Source organism: Anser cygnoides, chromosome 11 (genome assembly GCF_040182565.1).
Source record: "Anser cygnoides isolate HZ-2024a breed goose chromosome 11, Taihu_goose_T2T_genome, whole genome shotgun sequence".
In the NCBI taxonomy this organism is placed as follows: Eukaryota; Metazoa; Chordata; class Aves; order Anseriformes; family Anatidae; genus Anser; species Anser cygnoides.
Window position 1 is genome coordinate 3,443,735 of NC_089883.1, and position 17,158 is coordinate 3,460,892.

Genomic DNA, 17,158 nt, shown 5'->3' on the forward strand with positions numbered 1-17,158 from the left:
GAAAAGTTCCCGGGTTTGTAACAGCTCCTCGGCCCCCCCAGGCTGGGGATTTGGGGTGCGGAGCAGCCCTGGCAGCCCCGTCCCTGCGGTGCCACCCAAACCCCTCGGAAACCCCGATCCCCAGGGGTCAGAGTGACGGCTCCCCAGGGAGCGTTTATTAGGGCCGGAAGAAGCTCAGAAGTGCTTAATGGTGCGGAAACCAGCAGCCCCCTGCACCTCCACCGCTCCCGTTACAAGACCCCAGGGGTGCCGGGACCCCCTCATGGCTGCCCCGGGACCCCGCGGCCGGCGGCTGGCAGGGGGCTTCCCGCCCCGTGAAAGCGCTGCGTAAAAGACCCTATTGTCAAGCTGAAGAACTAAGAAATAAAACAGGACCGAATTGTGCGGAGGAGCCTTCGCCGGCTCATATTTTTTCCTACAGAGCGGGCCCGGCGGCAGGGGCCCTGCAGGACGCGGCGCGGGCGCCTTAATGCTGCATTCAGCAGCGCTGGCCCCATAAAGTTCCCTTGTAGGGCCCAGCGGGGCCGCGATGAATGGGGCCCTGTGGCCGTGCCGGGAGGTCTGGGGGTGGCAGGGAGCACGGCCCCGCTGCGAGGTTCCCTGTTCGTGCCGTGGAGAGGTTTTGGGGCCGGGTCTTTGGGGTGGCTGCAGCGCTCGGAGCCACGGGGATTGCGCCCAGCGGGGCCTGGTGAAGCACCCAGCGATTCCCCTCTGCTTTCACCACCCCAAAGCCTCAGCTGTGTCCTGTGCTCCCCTGGTGCTGGGACAGGAGTGCCCCAGGTGCTGGGGACAGCTGCGGGGCCGTGTCACGGGGACAGGGACGCGTGCTGGAAACGTGCAGCACTGAAGCGATGGGGAATAAAAATCCAGGAAGGGCTCATCTCATGCAGGAGGTGGCGTCCAGTGACACCCGATCGGGCTGGGACCGAGAGGAAGCTGCTGAAGGTGCCGTTCTTACGTGTTTTTAAATCTCAGTGACATTTCTCTAGGTGCTGCAACGCAGCGAGGAAGATGAACCGCCTGCCCCGGCAAAGCATCAGACACCCTCTGCCCACAGCAAATCCCAGCCCAGGGACACGGTGCCCCTAAACCCCACACTGTGCCCCCAGCCCCGTCCCCGTCCCCATGCCCCAGGGTGAGCCGAGGACACGCTGGCAGCCCGAAATAGCCACCCTATTTCCTGTCCTTTTAACATTTGCTTAAAGAAAACCAATTTCCTTTGGCCTTTGGGCAGCAGCACGCAAAGCAACGCGCTGCCCCTGCCCGCGGGGAGCGCCCAGCCCCACAGCCACGGGGCAGCGCTGGAAGAGCGCAGCGGGATTCGCTCCTGCCCAGCAGCAACCTGCTACAAGAGGGGGCAGGAGCAGCTCAGCACCGAGCGGGGAGCGCTCCCTGCTTCGTTAGCGAGTAATTAATGGCCTAACACTCCCCTCCCTCCCTCCGTGGCCATTAATCCCATTTGAGAGCAGCCGATTCCTCGTGCTGAGCCCCTTTGGTGTGGGTGCTGCTGCTGGGTGGGCTGGGGGAACCGGGAGCTGCCAGAACCACGGGGCACGGATGCTTCGTCTGCCCTCGGTCAGCTCCCAGCCCCTTCCAGGCCTCTGCTCAGCCCCGGTTTTAGAAGCTGGAATAAAATCGCAAGGACTGCGATTTAGTCAGCTGTCCCGAGGCAAGCACGGGGAGCTGGGTGTTAATCGCAGCAGCTCCCTGCCCGTGAGGCCTCGAGGAGAGTCCTCGTGCTGGTGCCTGGGGCTCGGGCAGCCCCCTGCTCCTGGGCTTTGGGGTTTTTCCTGCCTTTGAGCCCTTTTCTCTCTCCCCAGACGAGGCAGGGCAATGGGTGCCGCCGCTCACCCATCCCGCCAGGAGCAGAGCAAGGTTTTGCTGGGTCAGGAACGAGCATTGAAGTCTCCCAAACCGTTTGAACTGGTAGATTTGGGATTATTTTTTTGTTCATTTTTCCTCCTGGGGATTTACTCCCATGACACATGCATTGCCTACGTAATGGGGCCTTGCACTAACACGGTTCTGGGTTTGTTGGGGATTCTGCCCTGACTCCCCCGTTGGAAGCTCTTTGGGCTCGTGGTCTCAGACCCCACATCCCAGCAGGTCTCTGCCCGGTGCCACGCGCTCGCTCCCAGCCCCGCAGCAGCTCCGACCCCAGCACAGCCACCCCAGCCCCTCTCCCTTCCCGGCCGACCATCCCGACCCGCTGCAGACCGTCCTTTCCCGGCAGCAGGATTTTCAGAGCAGTGACTTTATGATGTGTCTGGGGGCGGGCGGGCGTTTAATAACAGCCCGGGAGCTCGGCTGCGGGAGCAGAACAAAGGCGGCTTTGTGCCGGGGCCCGGCCCGTGCCCACCGCAGGTGACGGCGAGGCTTGGGCTGACTCCTGGGGGCGTCGGTGCAAGCCCCCGGCCTAGGAAGCGGTGCCTGAAGCAGTGCCCGGGATGTTTCGGGGTGAGAGGGACGATAAGGATCCACTGTTGTTCTTCCAGACATTGTTCTCTCAAAGAACACACGGAAGACTCGATGAAAGTACAAGCTGTTTTACAGCCCCCGGGGGGGCTTCAGGGATTGCTCATGCAACTGCTGGGGCAGGGCTGAGCCATCTCCTCCCTCCGCGCGGGACAGCACAGGGCCTGGGGCTTCACCAGCCCCTGGAGGGACGGAGACAGGTAAGGCTGCGCCAGGAGACTGACCGATAAAGGATAAATCCCGTGTCCCCCCCGTGGTGCTCACCAGGAGGAGATGCATTTTCATCAGCTGCTGCAAACCCCCAACGCGCCGCAGCTGATGCAGGCGGGGGTTGTTAATAAGGAGTGCCACCAACGCAGCGCCGCCGGGGGGAGGAATCTGTTTATTTTAAGATACACTTTGTTTCCGAAGAAGGATATTTTAGCAGCCTGCAACAGAAATGTGAACCAGACGGTTAACCTGCCCGCTCGGCCTTGGCCAGCCTTGCCGATGCTCACACAAGTTTCTTGGGATAGGAAAAAAAAAAAAAAAAAAGGTCCAAAATCCAAACTGTACACCTTTTTACAGGGCGCTTGGCCAGGCTCACTTTTTGCACTGCTGTACAAGCCTGGGGTAACGAAGTGCAGTTGTGTTCAGAGCCAACGCACCATCCTAGGCCGCTAATGAAGATAAAATAAAAGCTGCAGTGAGCGGAAGCCGAACAGATACACAGGCAAATTAAGCTTATTGTGTTCCTGATACTCCAGAGTGCATTTACCGAGAGAAAGAGGAGCAGAACAAAGACAGCTTGTAAGCTCTCCTGCTCACAGGGCTCCCTTCTTGACACATCAGGAAGCATCTGTCAAACCGAGTGGCTTTGCTTTGTATCAGCTCTGTCTTACAATTGACTTTGCAACAGTGCAATTAAATAGCTCACTTACCGAGATTGTGCAACATTAGCGGCTGAGAGATTAATTTTAGGATCTCTCACAGTAACACTACACCGTAATAGCTTGGAGGAACCAGAAATGCACCGGCCAGCCAAAGCGTATCGCTGGTTCCTGCACCTGGATGTCCCTGCAGAGCTCCACCTGAAGCAGCCTCTGAGAAACGTGCAGGGCTGCGGGCAGCAGCCCCGCAGCAGAGGGCTGGCAGCGGGCACAGCTCCGAGGAGCAGGGCGAGTTACAGCCCGCAGTGCCAGCCAGCAGGCGGTGGGGCACTGCAACGTGCTCGGGCTCCCAGGACAGGGCCCGCTGTAGTAAATGGAGCTCTCCTGGCTGACGACACGCACCGTAAAAAAAAGCAGCAGCAGCAGCAGCAGCCAGGGCATGCCGAGGGGGAGGAGGGAATTTAAAACAGGGAGAAGGAAACTCAGAATAAAGGGCATGAGCAGAACCGCAGCCACCGCCACCTCCTGCTCGCAGGGGAGCGTGTGGCAGGCGGACGTGCGGAGTGCCCACGGCCCGGCCTCACGCCGGGGCTGTCAGTCTCCAAAATCCCCAACGGGGCTCCAGCCGCTGAAACCCCGCAGAGCTCATTAGCAGCAAAACAGAGGCACGCTCCCCGCACCCCTCTCGTCCCCTCCCTGCGCGGGGCCGTGCCCTGGAGTCCAGCTGTGCCCGGAGCAGGAGGTGTCCATCCTTCCTCGGCCCTTGGGTCCCTTGCCACGAGCACTACCTCCGTTTTCGCATGCAGGTTTCGAGCCTTCCCAGCTCTTCGTAGGCCTGGTAGAAAACGTTGAAGTCTCTGGCGCTCCAGCCCCGCCAGACAGCCAGGCACCACTCCGTGTTCTCGTTCTCGAAGCAGCACACGACGGTGTCCTTCGCTATGAGGGCAGCATCCACCAGCGTCCTGGGGAACCAAGAGCAGAGAGTGGCATCAGCGCAGGGAGCTCTGCTAAGGCAGCACACCCTTAATCTGGGAGGCACTGGCTCACGAGCTTCCCTTTCCAGCCAGCGAATCTCCTTTTATAAGCTGCAAACCCTTGAGAAAGGAGAGCGCAGCAAGGAGAGGAATCAGAAACTGCGGCACGGCAAAAGCAAGCAGTTTGGCGACACGAGATTTTGAAAGGGATTCAGGTGCCTGCAGAGGAAGACAGGTGCTTAAGTCTGCCACGGCTTTTTGAAGTTGCTGGTAATCTCCTGATTTGCTAAATCCACAGACTCCTTCCTGCTGCCAGCTGGGTATTTGCAAAGTAGCCTGCATCGTGCCACAGCTAACAGGCTGCCAAGAGCTTCTGGGGCCCGAAAGGCCACGTGGAAGCGGGACGGAGCCCACCTCTGCCAGCTCGGGGTACGAGCCCCGAGTCCGGAGCAGCAGGCACGGCTACGACAGCAGCACAGGGACCTGTACGGTTCGTGTACACGGAGTGCTACGTGACAGCATCGCTTGTGGGGGTCCTTCCCTTCACAGCCTCCTAGTGCGTCTCCTGATCAAGCAGTGGGGACTGAAGCCGGCCCTGCAGACAGCCCAGAAGGAGCTGGCCAGGCAGAAGGTGTACTTGTGGCCTCGCAGGGTTCAAAGGACAGGAGTCCATCCCTAGCTGGGCTCTTTCCACCACTCCAATAGCAGATGGGGGAAGACCAGCCCCAAAACATCCCCCAGAAAGGCCCCCAGACCTCGGTGGGGAGCGCTGGCCACGAGGGCTGTGTGGCATCCTTGGCAGCTGGTTTTTTATCACAAGCTGCCCTAAAAAGCCATCTCCCTTCCCGTCCCCCTCCACGCAGGGCCTGGAGCTGGCTCTGGGTCGCCAGTAAAACTCCCCACGCCCAAGTGAGTAACGGGCTCGGAGGAGGCAGGCAGGATCCTGCGTTCGTCCTGCCGGTGCTGTGGGTGACTCAGCGGGCTGCGTGCCCGACCCGGCCAGCACCCGCGAGCCTGCGACGGCCGGGACACCTTGCCCGGACTCCACACTTCATTTTTTCCCCTATTTCTTTCCACGAACTGGGCGAAGTTAAAAAAAAAAAAAAATTGGAGCTAACAGTCACCGATACCTGACTCTCGGCTAACCGATAGAGACACTCAATTAACGAGCAGAGGGAATGGCAGGAGCGCTTTGATCTCACGCTGTGTTTACCCAGCGGTAATAAATGGTCATTTATAATCCTTAGCACTGCTTAACCTCCATTTGTTTGGACATAAATAGTACAATCCTAGCCCGGTATTTAAGTGATCAGCAGGAACACTCCCATCTCTCCAGCAGCTATTTATTTACTTGGACTCTTGCTTGCTGCATGAAACATTTTAGATGAATGTATGTAACTGCTCCCCCCTGCGCTCCGGGGGCCTTCCCCCGGCCCGGCCCTGCCGGCAGCACAAAGGTGCTCATTTAGAGCCAGGACTTCAACCTGACCCACGTGAATGAAGCCACAGACAGGCGCTGCGCTCTGCATAAATACGCTGCTTGTTCTTGACGCAGGGCCCGGGCCTGCCAAGCTCCAGCCATCCCCTGCCAGGTGCCGGTGCCCTCCGAGCGCCGGGAGCCAGCACCGGGCAGGATCAGACCGACACCGATGGCGTTGTGCAACGCGGCGCTGCCTGTCACCTCACGGGGTGCTTGGCGTCCGTGGCTTTCGAAGCGCTCCAGCCCGTGGCTTTTCAGATGGTGCTGGAAGGAGAAAGGAAGCTCCCGAAAGCCCCTGGAGCCTGCAGAGCCACCCTCTGCCACCCTCGGTCCCCTCGTGCCCCTGGAAACCGGTGTGAAAGGCACCGCCCCAGCCAGCCTCACCCGTAGGGAGCCAGTTCCCCAGCCTTCAGCACAGCAATCACTCTGCCCCGCTGGGTGCCGGATTCCTTCTCCAGTCCGATCACGATGATATCCCCTCCTCTCCTGGAAGAGAAACAAGGAGATTGTACTCATACGCTGCAGTGGGGACCGCTGGCAGCCAAGGAAAACCCATGTTAGATGTCCATCCTCTGCCACAACCCCTCCCGTAGCTATATGGACTTCTTTAGGAAAGGGGGTGCTGCGATGTGACCGAGTGTGATCCCAAATCTACCAGAACGAGAGCCCCTGTGACTGGCAAAATCGCATTTCTGGTGATTTCGATCAGCTCAACAGGAGGCAACGGGACCTGCCAGAGCTGCGTCTGAGCGAGGAAGCTGCCTGCTGCTCTTTGTTTCCTCAGTAGCCAGGGAAACGGGGTGTCGAGTCTCACCACCCACTTTTCCATTCTGCTGAAATCAGTCTCACGAGACATTAGATGTGACCATTTCTGCCCAACACCAGAATTCTTTAAAAAGGAGTAGAAAAAATGATGTACCGTAGTACTGGGAATGTAATTTCTCAGTGGTACCTTGATTTTCCGGGCAGGTGAATCGCACTGGGCATGCCAAAGTTCCCGAATCAGCTGGAGCTCATCTCTCATCCCTCGGCCCAGGAGGGATTTGGATCAAGTTGCTCTGGTAAGCGACCCACTTACCTGGGGATCCATATGAGGTCTTTCACTGCAAGAACCTTGACAGCTTGAAGATGCTGTGCGTCGTCGCCTGCAGGCATAGCATCGTGATCTGGGGAAGGCTTCAGTTCATGAAATTTGTCAGGCTCCTCAAAATCCGTGGAGAGCGGTGCGCTGGAGGAGCTTGTGGGTGAGCTGGGCAGGCTGGAGGGGCACCGGGTGAGCCTGGTAGGAGGCGAGGAGGAGTAGGAAGACATGGAGCAATAGTCTGTGAGTGAGTCCTGGTGGTTTAAAATCTGGGTGCCAACCTCCGGGCTGTAGATAATGCTCATGTCCGCCAGCGAGTTACCCTCCAGGGCTTTGGGGTGTATGGGTGCAGTGGCTGGGATGACGGCGGAGGGCTGCTGGATCGTGAACATGTCTCGGAGGGGGCTGCAGTCTCCGCAGAAGTAGCGGGCGCAGAGCTGGTAGGTGGTAACGTGGTACATGACCAGGAAGTTGCTCTTATCGTCCAGGCACCAAACCACCTCCTCCCCGTGGCACTCGGAGTTGCAGGCGATGGACGTGATCACCGACGGCGGGCTGAAGGGCTCCAGCCTCCTGCTGATCTCCATGGAGGAGCAGTCTATGATGAGGATGCCGGGGCCGTTGCTGTACCAGACCTCCGCCCCGCTGTTGGTGATCTCCATGGCCTTCACGGGGTAGGGGTTCTGCCGGGGGTCGTCGTCGGAGATATTGAACTTGGACCTGTTCGCCGTGTGGGAGCACAGGTAGGAGCAGGTGTCTGCTGGGATGCCCTGGGCTACCGAAAACACTGCTACGAGGCCATCCGACAAGCCGGCCAGCACCACGTACGAGTTCTGCAAGAAAGAGCCGGCAGATTGTCTCTCTGGATTCTTTACCTCCTTCCAACACAAAACCTTTCGATCCCAGAGGCTCTGGCTGCCTCTCACAACCCTATGAGTACACGAGTAACTTACCCCAAATCACTCAGCGATAACAGCAACACAAAAAGAAGTCATTACATGGAAGCTGCTGCAGAGCCATACTCCTCTCACCCAGTATTACCTCTCTCTTTATTGGCAAGGGAGGATAGACAGGCCTGGCAGCCAGCCCCGAAGGTTAACAAATTCAAGCTGGAACACGTTCAGAGACAGCCATCACGATCCCAAGGAATCCAGCTGTAGGAACCCGGCCCACATCCAGGAAGGAGTAAAGCACAGTGAAGCTATAGCTATCAGGCTAGGTAGGAGAGGAATGGAAGAAATGTGGGAGGAAATGGAAAGAGAGGGAGACAACCCAACGAGAGTACGGAGTGACTGCATCTGATGTCTGCTGCCCCGACAGCTCCGCTCCTCCCAGGGATGTGCTCTCAGCCTGGGAGCCCCGGCAGCTCGCGGACATCCCAGCGGAGGGCACAGAAGCAGCAGCTCAGCAAAGCGGCTGCTGAGTGCTGCGAGCAATTCTGCAGCTAGCTAAAAACCTGCCCCCGACAACAGACGTGTTCGCTGCAGGAGCTGAGGCCAGCACTGAGCTCCGGTATGCTGTGCCCTGTGGACGGGGGCTGGCGAGAAGGCCACGGCTCACCGCAGCTCCAGCTCCCCGCAGCAGTGCAAGGGGCTGTTAAACAGACAGGGAAATGGCTCTCTTGGGAATTAACTCCCCATGACCTTGGGTCCGTACCAGAAACTCCCCATCTGTGCAGCAGATAAAACAATGCCTACCTCAAAGGCCTTTATTTCCTCCCCAGGGAGCAATAACTTCTAAGAAAAGCCTCTTTGCCCAGGGCTTTTTCGCTGATACAAACCAAAGCGAACAGAACCGAACGACGCAGCGCTGCCAGCTGACCCGACACAGCCTCACCCCTCCACGGCCCCGTCGTGGCAGAAAGCTCTGCCTCCTGGCATGCCCGGGGCTCCAGCAATGCTGCCTGCCTCTGCGAGGTGGGACGGGGACCTGGCGTCATCCCTCGCTGCTCAAAAATCAAGGGAAAGCTTGTGCCCTTCCAGGGATCTTGGCTGTGCCAGCCCCGTAAAATAGCTCCCAGGCTGCTTAGGTCCGCAGGGGCCAAAATCAGCATCTTGAGTTGCTCTCAGATATCGAGGGGCAGATAGAATAGGGATAAGTATTAGTTTAATTGATAACACTGTTTGCAAGGCTCGTTAAGAGCCTTGGAGTAAACCACACTATCTGCATACGAAGTGTGAGTAAAGCCATCAGTGTGCTGAGCCCATATGACTAATCCAAATCACGGCAGAACTTCCCTGTAATGGGAAAAACTAGAGAAGCAAGTGGAAAGTTGTGAAATGGGACTTGGACTTCAACTCAGTCCAGTCCCAATTCTCTAACAACTAATTAAAAGAAACCCAAGTGGCCTGCAGTGCTCGGTGCCACGGCCCTGCTGCCATGTGGATCTGGTGTGAAGGCTCCTGGATATGCCAGGAGGTTGCATCAATAGGTTGGAACATGGCACAGTGCTTTGCACAAGCTGGGCTTTGGATTTTTTTTTTTTTCCTTTGGATAGGAGTTTGATTATTTAAACCAGAACAAAACAAAGCACAACAGCCCACATTTCTCTGGTGGAAATGGTCCAACTTTTCAGTCCAAAGGACCCTGCATAGCGAGTATTTCTTACTAAAAAAGGAAAATTTAAATTGAAATGGGAACATGTGAAATTAAAAGGTTGAATTTCATTGTTTTAATGACGAGAAAATTGTTGCCGAGTTTCATTATCAGGCACACTGTAAGAGGGTGAGGAGTTCCGAGATGCTGTGGCTATGCTGCTTGAAGTGCTTACGCTGGCTCGCCTGAACATACTGTGGGTTCGTCGACCTGGACTGCTCCTCGTGTGACACAGAACACTGTTAGTCTTCAGAGTTCTCTGTAATTTTGTCTCACTTGCTTTGAAAATGCTGAATTATCCAAGCACAGTCTTCAAAAAAATTTTATTTCCTTGATTAGCGTCAGCTCGTGTAAAACAATCACGATTCCCTTCTGGATTTGATAGGCCAAAGCCCCCCTGCACTGAGAAATCAACACCGCAACCGGGCAGAGCTGCACCAGTTATACCCACTGAGCTTTGCTGATTATACCAACCATGCCAAATTTTAGCCTGTCTAGACTACGGTGGAAGCAAATCTGAAAGATGTTTTATGCTTTGGGGCACTTATAACTCATAGACTCGGCTGTCAGGATTTTTTAATCCACTATTACCATCTCTTTGTTTAGGAAAGGGGGAATAAAAGCTCAAAATCCTGAGAAATGCCCTCTACCTGCCATCGCTTGCCTGACGAGGACAAGGAGGTGACACATCTCACAGAGGAGCACCGCAAAGGCCACCCACCCGCGGGTGCTACGGACTCACCAAACTTCATTAGGTGCTGGTGCAGCAGGGCAGCGAGGCAAAAGCTCTCCCCATCGGGGTATTACAACAGCGACCAAATGCAGGCAGGGCGGCAGGCTCCAGAAACCTTAAGTAACTTTCTCAGAATTCATTTTCAACATTCGAGCCCCACGAGGAGCCAAGAAAAACACGCAGCAACAAAACTGCATTTGAAGTCTCCGTCTTGCCAGAAGCCCCGCTGTGCCAGCAAGGCAGGCCTCCGAGCAGGGCTGTGACGGTATGTGACGGGCAGCACAGAGGATGAGCTGGCTCCAGACGTCCTGTCCTCAGAGCCGAGGACAGTGCAAGGCTCAGAGCAGCTGGGATGGCTGCAGTGAGCAGGTTAAAATATAAAAAAAAAGCAGCCCCCAGCACCATGGCCTCGGTCACCTCCTCCCTCCTTCCCCGCGGGGTCTGGCACTGCTGGCACCGAAGGCCGCGGCAGGCCGCAGCCTTTAAATGCAGCTTTTGTTTTCGTGTGCTCCAGGTTTCTGCAGGAGGCCAGAGACTCGCACCCATTCAGATCTCTCTCTCCTTCAGCACTGCTTTGTAAGAGTGCTGCAAAACAGTTTAGAAAGCGTCGTTTCGTTCTTTTTAACCTGTTTGTGTGCTTGCTTGTTTTTCTGAAAGGGATTGCACTGAAAACTTTATTTTTTTTGTCAGAAACGATGATACTGGTGACAGAAACCATGCAACAAAAAAGCTTAAATTGTACAAGACTTTTCCTTGGCGGGTGAGTTTTGGATTCTGGGCCCCTCTCTGCTGCTTTTAAATTTCCATGATGCTTCCTTTGGATGAGAAACCAAGTTTTGGAAACTGTTTCTTTTGGATCAGCCTTCCCAAGGCAGTCATAAAGAATTCCCCTTCCCAGCAACATCCCTCGGCAATTCTCTGACTGCAAGTTACCTCACATCTCATCAGCTAAAGTCTTTCTTCCCAGGGAAATGTGAGCAATTCTCTTCTCCACTGGACAATAATTACCATGCGATAACTTTGATACAACTTGCTAGGCCATACAGTAAGTTTGACAAGTGTAGCTTTCCACTTTGCTTTTTGGGAAGAACTGGCTGTGTTGAAAAATGGTTCAGTTTCTTGCCAACCTGGTCTGCACATCCCCATGGCTGCTGCTCTGGCTATTTCACTGCCAAATTCATTCATAGAAAGGAGAGAGGAAAAAGTAAGTCCAATAAACTGAGAAGGAGTGCGCCGAAGGGATGTGGATTTCTGGAAGGTTGGGTAGGGTCGGGGAAGGAAGGGAGGTGTCTAGACTCAATATTACTATTGTAGGGCCTGGCATTATTTATGACATTTTCTAGGCAAGCCACAAACTGAAAATAGAAACCAGGAGACATAAAGCCACTCGTAACCCCTGAGGAATGGCTTTGCAAGCTGTGTGACAGTGGAAAAGCTGAAAGTGAAAGGCTCCTTCGACTGTCCTGGACAAAACCTCAGGCAGCACGAAAAAGAAATTTGCCCTGCACATCAGAAATGAAACTCCAAGGTGAAGAAACGCTACAGGTTTGGGAGCCAAAGAAAGCCGACAGACACAGCCTCCTGGTGGGTGAAATTCATCCCTCTGCCAGCTTCAGATCTATGCCCTCCTTCAGTCCTACTTACACCATGTTTGGAAGTTAAGTGGTACACCTTACACTAACCATCTGCCTTGGATTCACTCTGCAGCAGTCTAAGCAAATGAGCCAGAAATGGACAACAATGCAGAACGGAGACATGCTGTAAAACAGTTTCATTGTTGCTCTGAGAACTGCTCCTTACTGAGCTTTTAGACTCCTAACAGTACACTGGCATTTGCAAAAGCTACAGAGCTACCGATAATGTTGGAATATAATTATATGTTTTTACTCAAGGTGGCTGTAGGCAAACCGGAGGTAATTTAGCCCCAAACCAGTTTTTATACATCTCCCAAGACTTGCCCACAATAGGCAGTAATGTCAGACTTCGCTTGCCAGTAATTGGATGTTATCATTTCCAGAACCAGATAGATAGTATACAGCTTTTGTTATTACCCATAGGTGGCAGTTCATGGACTGCATTTATTATCTAAGTGTTCTCACTCAAAACCAAAAAAAAAAAGAAAAAGAAGTGTGGCTGGGCCTAGATAATATTTAAAGATGACTGTGCACACAAACAACAGCATGCACACATGCCAAGAAAAGAGTGAATGCAACAGCTAGGATATACCAGAGTCCTGTGTTAATAGTTAACAAACCTCTATACTAATTATTAGTTCACGTCCCCTCTACTTTCCTTGATCGGCCTAAACCTTGTCTTGCAGTGATGTGGAAACACAGCTGGAAAACTTCCTTGTGGAGGAATTTGATCTATTTTGACTATTTTCCCAGCAGGCTTGGAAGTGCCAGCTCTGGTCCCCGACTCAGGTTCATGCCCACGCCTGTGTCTCTTGCTCTGCTGGCAGAGGCACAAAGACCTGGAAACCTTCTCCTCCCACTGCCAAAACATTCCTAGACATTGCAAAGTCCTTCGATGCTGGCTAGTGACAAGTGGCACTAACACTCCTTTTCCAAGTAAGAGCTGGGTTCCTCCTTACCTTTTTGACAACAGGCATTACCAGGAAGCAGCTCACAGTAGCAGGAGTGTCTAAACCTTTCTGTGGAGCCTTTAGAGGACACATGCCTTGCAACCCGTACACTGATATCTTCTGGTCCTGTGAAAAAGCACATGAAATTCAATAAATTTCAATCACCTTTCATGCTGTTTACATTTGATATCTGGACAAGATCAAATTGGTTCCAAAAACAGTTTTTATTTGTGTTTCTCGATATCCAAAGCTTTGTTTTCTCTGGAGACCGTCTGCCTTGTCTGTGGGTAGAAACTGGGTACTGCCTTCCCCCGAACGAGCTGTGGGCGATGTATGCACCATCCAAGAGCAACCAAAATCACCACTACAGGTATTTTATCACCACATCTATAACAGAACTTGACAACTCTGCACAGAACATGTCAGGACAACTGAAACACGTTTTGTGTTATTTTGCATTAATCTGTCAATTCAAGCAAAGCCAATATTACACTGTACGTGGAATTACACCTGCTTTACACCTTGTGTGTCCACTAAACTGAAATAGAACAGCTGGTTTGGGGAATATCGACACATTTAATTTTGATCAAAAAGGTGGAAATAAAATGCTTAAAGTTTTCTGATTTATACTTTTTTTATACTTCTTGTTATGGAAAAAATAGGAATATTCGAACTTTGCCTCAATTTGTGAGGACAGAAGATGTCAAATATCTTATTTTCCTACATGGAAGAAAGATCAATACTCTCGTTCAGTTCCAGTATCTATACTACAGCTGAGTGAATTAACCAGCACAAATTACTTATTCAGCAAGTGTGGCCTTTTCCTCTCTCTCTGAAACTGAGCTTCAGGAACATTTCAATGTGTTTCAACTATTTTTTTATTTGTTTTGTGTCAAATGATTGTGTCAGAACTGGCTGACACTTAACACAGCCCTTTTCGATGGGCAGACAGGGGCTCTGAGAGATAAATCAGCCATGCTCCCTCACTCTTATCTTTTCAGTCACAGTTTTCCAGGATGAATACTAAACTCGGGTACCCATTTCCCACCAACTTTCAAATCCCTCAGGCCTCTTTCAAAACCCCACCCTTAAGGCATGGTTTCTTTCACTGTTTCCCCTTATCACTTACAGATAAGGACATTTCCCAGATGAAACCCCCCAGCACAGATATGCTACAACCTGGACAGCTTCATCTCAGGCAGCAGAGGTTCCCACGACCGCTTTGAACACCAGGAGATGTGATTTTGATCTAGGTGTCAGCTAAACAACCAGCAGAAATGATACACCAGGGAACAGCAGATGTGAAATCATGCTGCTCATCTGAGGTGCCTGTTGTCTCAAACACTCTTAGCTTTACCAGTTTAATAGGCCCTTGATTTGTGTCTCTTCTAATGATGCTCCTCGTGAGCAGGGCACTGAAGTGCAGGACATGCTTACCTCTGTGGCAGCCCACAGGGCATTCTGAAATTTTAGCTGGCAGCACAGCCTCATTCCTGGGCAGCTCATCCTCTCCACTTCTATGATTCCTTTCTCTGGATTCACCACCGTGTAGTTTCTGAAAAGAGCAAATAATTTGCTACTGCCAGCAGCCAGCCTGCAATCTGCTACAGGATGGTACTCAGCACTTTTAGCCAGGCCGTAACATGATGTGGACAGTGCTACAAGGCTCCCCACCCCGCCAAAAGGTCATCATAAAGGAAGACAAATACAGATGTGCCACAGCTCTTCCTCAGGGGGCAGATATGTGATTGCTGCAGTGAAGATTTAACTCAGCTATCTGACTTTGCACTGAAATGGATTAGGAGCACTTCCATGGTCTGTTACTATAATTCAGCTGCGAGACAACTAGCTCCAGCTGAATAGCAGTAATTAATAGCTGGGAGGTCTGAGCCTTTCTTGCCCATTAAGATTCTCAAGAGAGTATGTGCTCTTTCTCCAAGTCCACTGCCTCAGTATTATCTTGCTTCATTACTTATTCTAGTACATAAACAGAAGACGACGCCTCTTCCACAGCAGAGCAAAGAGCTGTAATCTGATAAAAACATTTATAAATATGACTAATTAATATTTTTGGAACTACAAGGATTTTTTTTTTGTTTTGGGCTTGGTGAAGGGTTTGGGTGTTTCAACAACAACTGGATATTCACAATCACATCTGCGAGCCCAGATGTTCTACCAACTGTGGCACAAGCAATTACACATCCTGAAATCTGTCATATATAAGTAATTTGTTATTCAGCAGTCTCCAGCAATTGGATTGTCCAGTCAGGAAGCAGATTCACTGAGATATATTGCTGTGAATATTTGGACAACATCCATGTATTCAAAATACATCTGCGAGTCCCATGTGTTTCACCAGTTACATCAGGAATTGTTATACTGGCTGCACTGAGCGACTGACCAAGCACCACAAATAGCAAAGCAAACAGTTCACGAACAAATCCTGTACCTTTCCCACTAGGTTAATGCTTACAAACAATGAATACATTAATACACAATTCAGATCAGTTTGTGAATGTTTCCAAATAAAATGGGGGCTATAAAAATCCGTAACATCCATAAAAATAAACCCAGCTAGCTATGGGTCACATGTGGCTGAGCAGAACACCATCATCTCAGTCACAATTTAATAACATTTAAAGTGCATGCCTATTCAGTGTAGCACACATTTTACTGGAAGTATACACTTGGATGCACACACAGCTTCAGGCATGTGGCTAACTCCTGATGATTTCAATAGGGTTTAAGCATGTGCTTAATTGCTTTGCAGAACAGAGATGGAGCTGCAGTCTCAATTAGGAAAGGTTTAGTGTTAAATGGCCTCATTAGGAAAGGCAGAACACGTCTGTTCTCATGTGCAAATGCTTCATCCTGTGTGTATGAATCATTACACTGCCCTAATCTTCTCCTCATATTAACTGAAGCAGAGTTAAGCTCATTAAATATCCTTTATAAAGCAACCACTGTTCCCAATTAAAAGAGTTTGGGAAAACAGTGTTCAGTGTATCCTTGGCATTCACCCAAATTCACTTTCACCTTCTTTACCTCCCTCCCAGAGGCATTAGTGAAGACACTGAAGGATTTTTACTATAATATGAAAAAAGAAAAAAAAAAGACTAATATGAGCCATCTAACCTGGTGTCTTCCTTTCCATCCCAGAACACCACAGTGTATTCCTGTCCTTGGGAGCAGAAGAAGGAAGACTGCTTCCCGCACGACAGCAGGTACATAAATGTTGCAAAGGTAGGGTCTTTCATCCGTCCTACGACAGAAATGGCCAGTGGACGCTGTGGGGAAAGGAAAAGAGAAAGACATGCATCACACAGGCAGCTGGAGGTCCTGATGAAATAGCAATCATAATAGTCATTATTAAAGTTAGAGAGTCAAGAAATAGCACTTCTTTCATAAAAGTTCCTGCTACATATTCAAGTCTGCACCAAATCCTCCTTACAAATCCCACCTCATTCATTCTTAGCATCCCTCTGTATCCCAGACACTGACACCAAACATCTTCCGTATTTCCATGTTTTGGTCCATGTTTCTCTTACACTTTTTATTCATGAATTTCTTCAGATGTAAGAACTTTGGAAGCTGACCCAATCTCACGACAGAGCCTAGCTGCTTGTGAGTCAAGCCAACCTTTGTTTGAAGGACAGGAGCTCTGAAATTCCAACTTAATTAATGAGAAATATAATGCAGCAAAATCCTTTTTTCATACTTTAAACCCTTTTCTTATCCCCTCATACTGCCTTTCATAATCTCGGGGTTTTTGAAGTCTTTGTAGTTACACTCACAGCATGATACTGTAGCTGCTTCTAGAAATTATGGGTAATGTCTTGCCCAAGTGAAATCAATAGCTTAACTGCCATTGACGTCAAGGGACCTTCGTGTCACCCCAGATGTCTAAGGCCACCACTCTGCCATTGTTTCATTCATAAAACTCTCATTTAATTTAGTACAAGTTCTGGGTCAAATCAGCAGGAGGGGTAAATAGGCAACTGAGCTGTTCTTCTGTACCAAGACAGAACCCTGCTCTCCTCTGTGAAGAGGCCTGCCAGAGCCCTGTAGCTACGTGATCAGAGAACACTGGTGCTGAGGGTTGTGTCGTACCTTTTCTGGCTTAGTGTCCCAACACTCCATCATGAGTGCCTGCATCCTATATAGTTGCACCTCTTCTGGCTGACCAAGAACAGGACGAATCCCTTTAGACAGCTTCTTTGCAATCTGGAGCTGGTGTTGTCCTAGCACAGGCCGCTGACCAGACAGTAGCTCGTACAGAACCATCCCATACGAGAACATGTCAACCTAGAGGCAGCAACAGAGAGAAAAGGGCAAACCTCCCTTGGTGAGTGGAGAGGAGAGCGAGA

General features: G+C 51.5%; 1 protein-coding gene across 6 annotated transcripts in view; it reads right to left on the reverse strand.

Moving 5' to 3' along the window:
* Window positions 1-2,839: 2,839 nt before the first annotated feature.
* Window positions 2,840-17,158, reverse strand: part of LRRK1 (leucine rich repeat kinase 1) — a 76,919-nt gene continuing 62,600 nt past the window's right edge. For 5 of the 6 annotated variants that reach the window (XM_048076362.2, XM_067003824.1, XM_013181913.3 and 2 more), the window contains 7 exons: window positions 16,902-17,096; window positions 15,927-16,078; window positions 14,229-14,346; window positions 12,801-12,917; window positions 6,877-7,712; window positions 6,183-6,284; window positions 2,840-4,306 (listed from right to left, as the gene is read on the reverse strand). In XM_048076362.2, the coding sequence (XP_047932319.1) occupies window positions 4,129-4,306; window positions 6,183-6,284; window positions 6,877-7,712; window positions 12,801-12,917; window positions 14,229-14,346; window positions 15,927-16,078; window positions 16,902-17,096 (1,698 nt within the window). In that variant the 3' untranslated portion in view covers window positions 2,840-4,128. Of the gene's footprint in view, window positions 4,307-6,182; window positions 6,285-6,876; window positions 7,713-9,535; window positions 11,376-12,800; window positions 12,918-14,228; window positions 14,347-15,926; window positions 16,079-16,901; window positions 17,097-17,158 lie in introns of those variants that run through there. The other variant, XM_067003825.1, reaches the window with a different exon arrangement.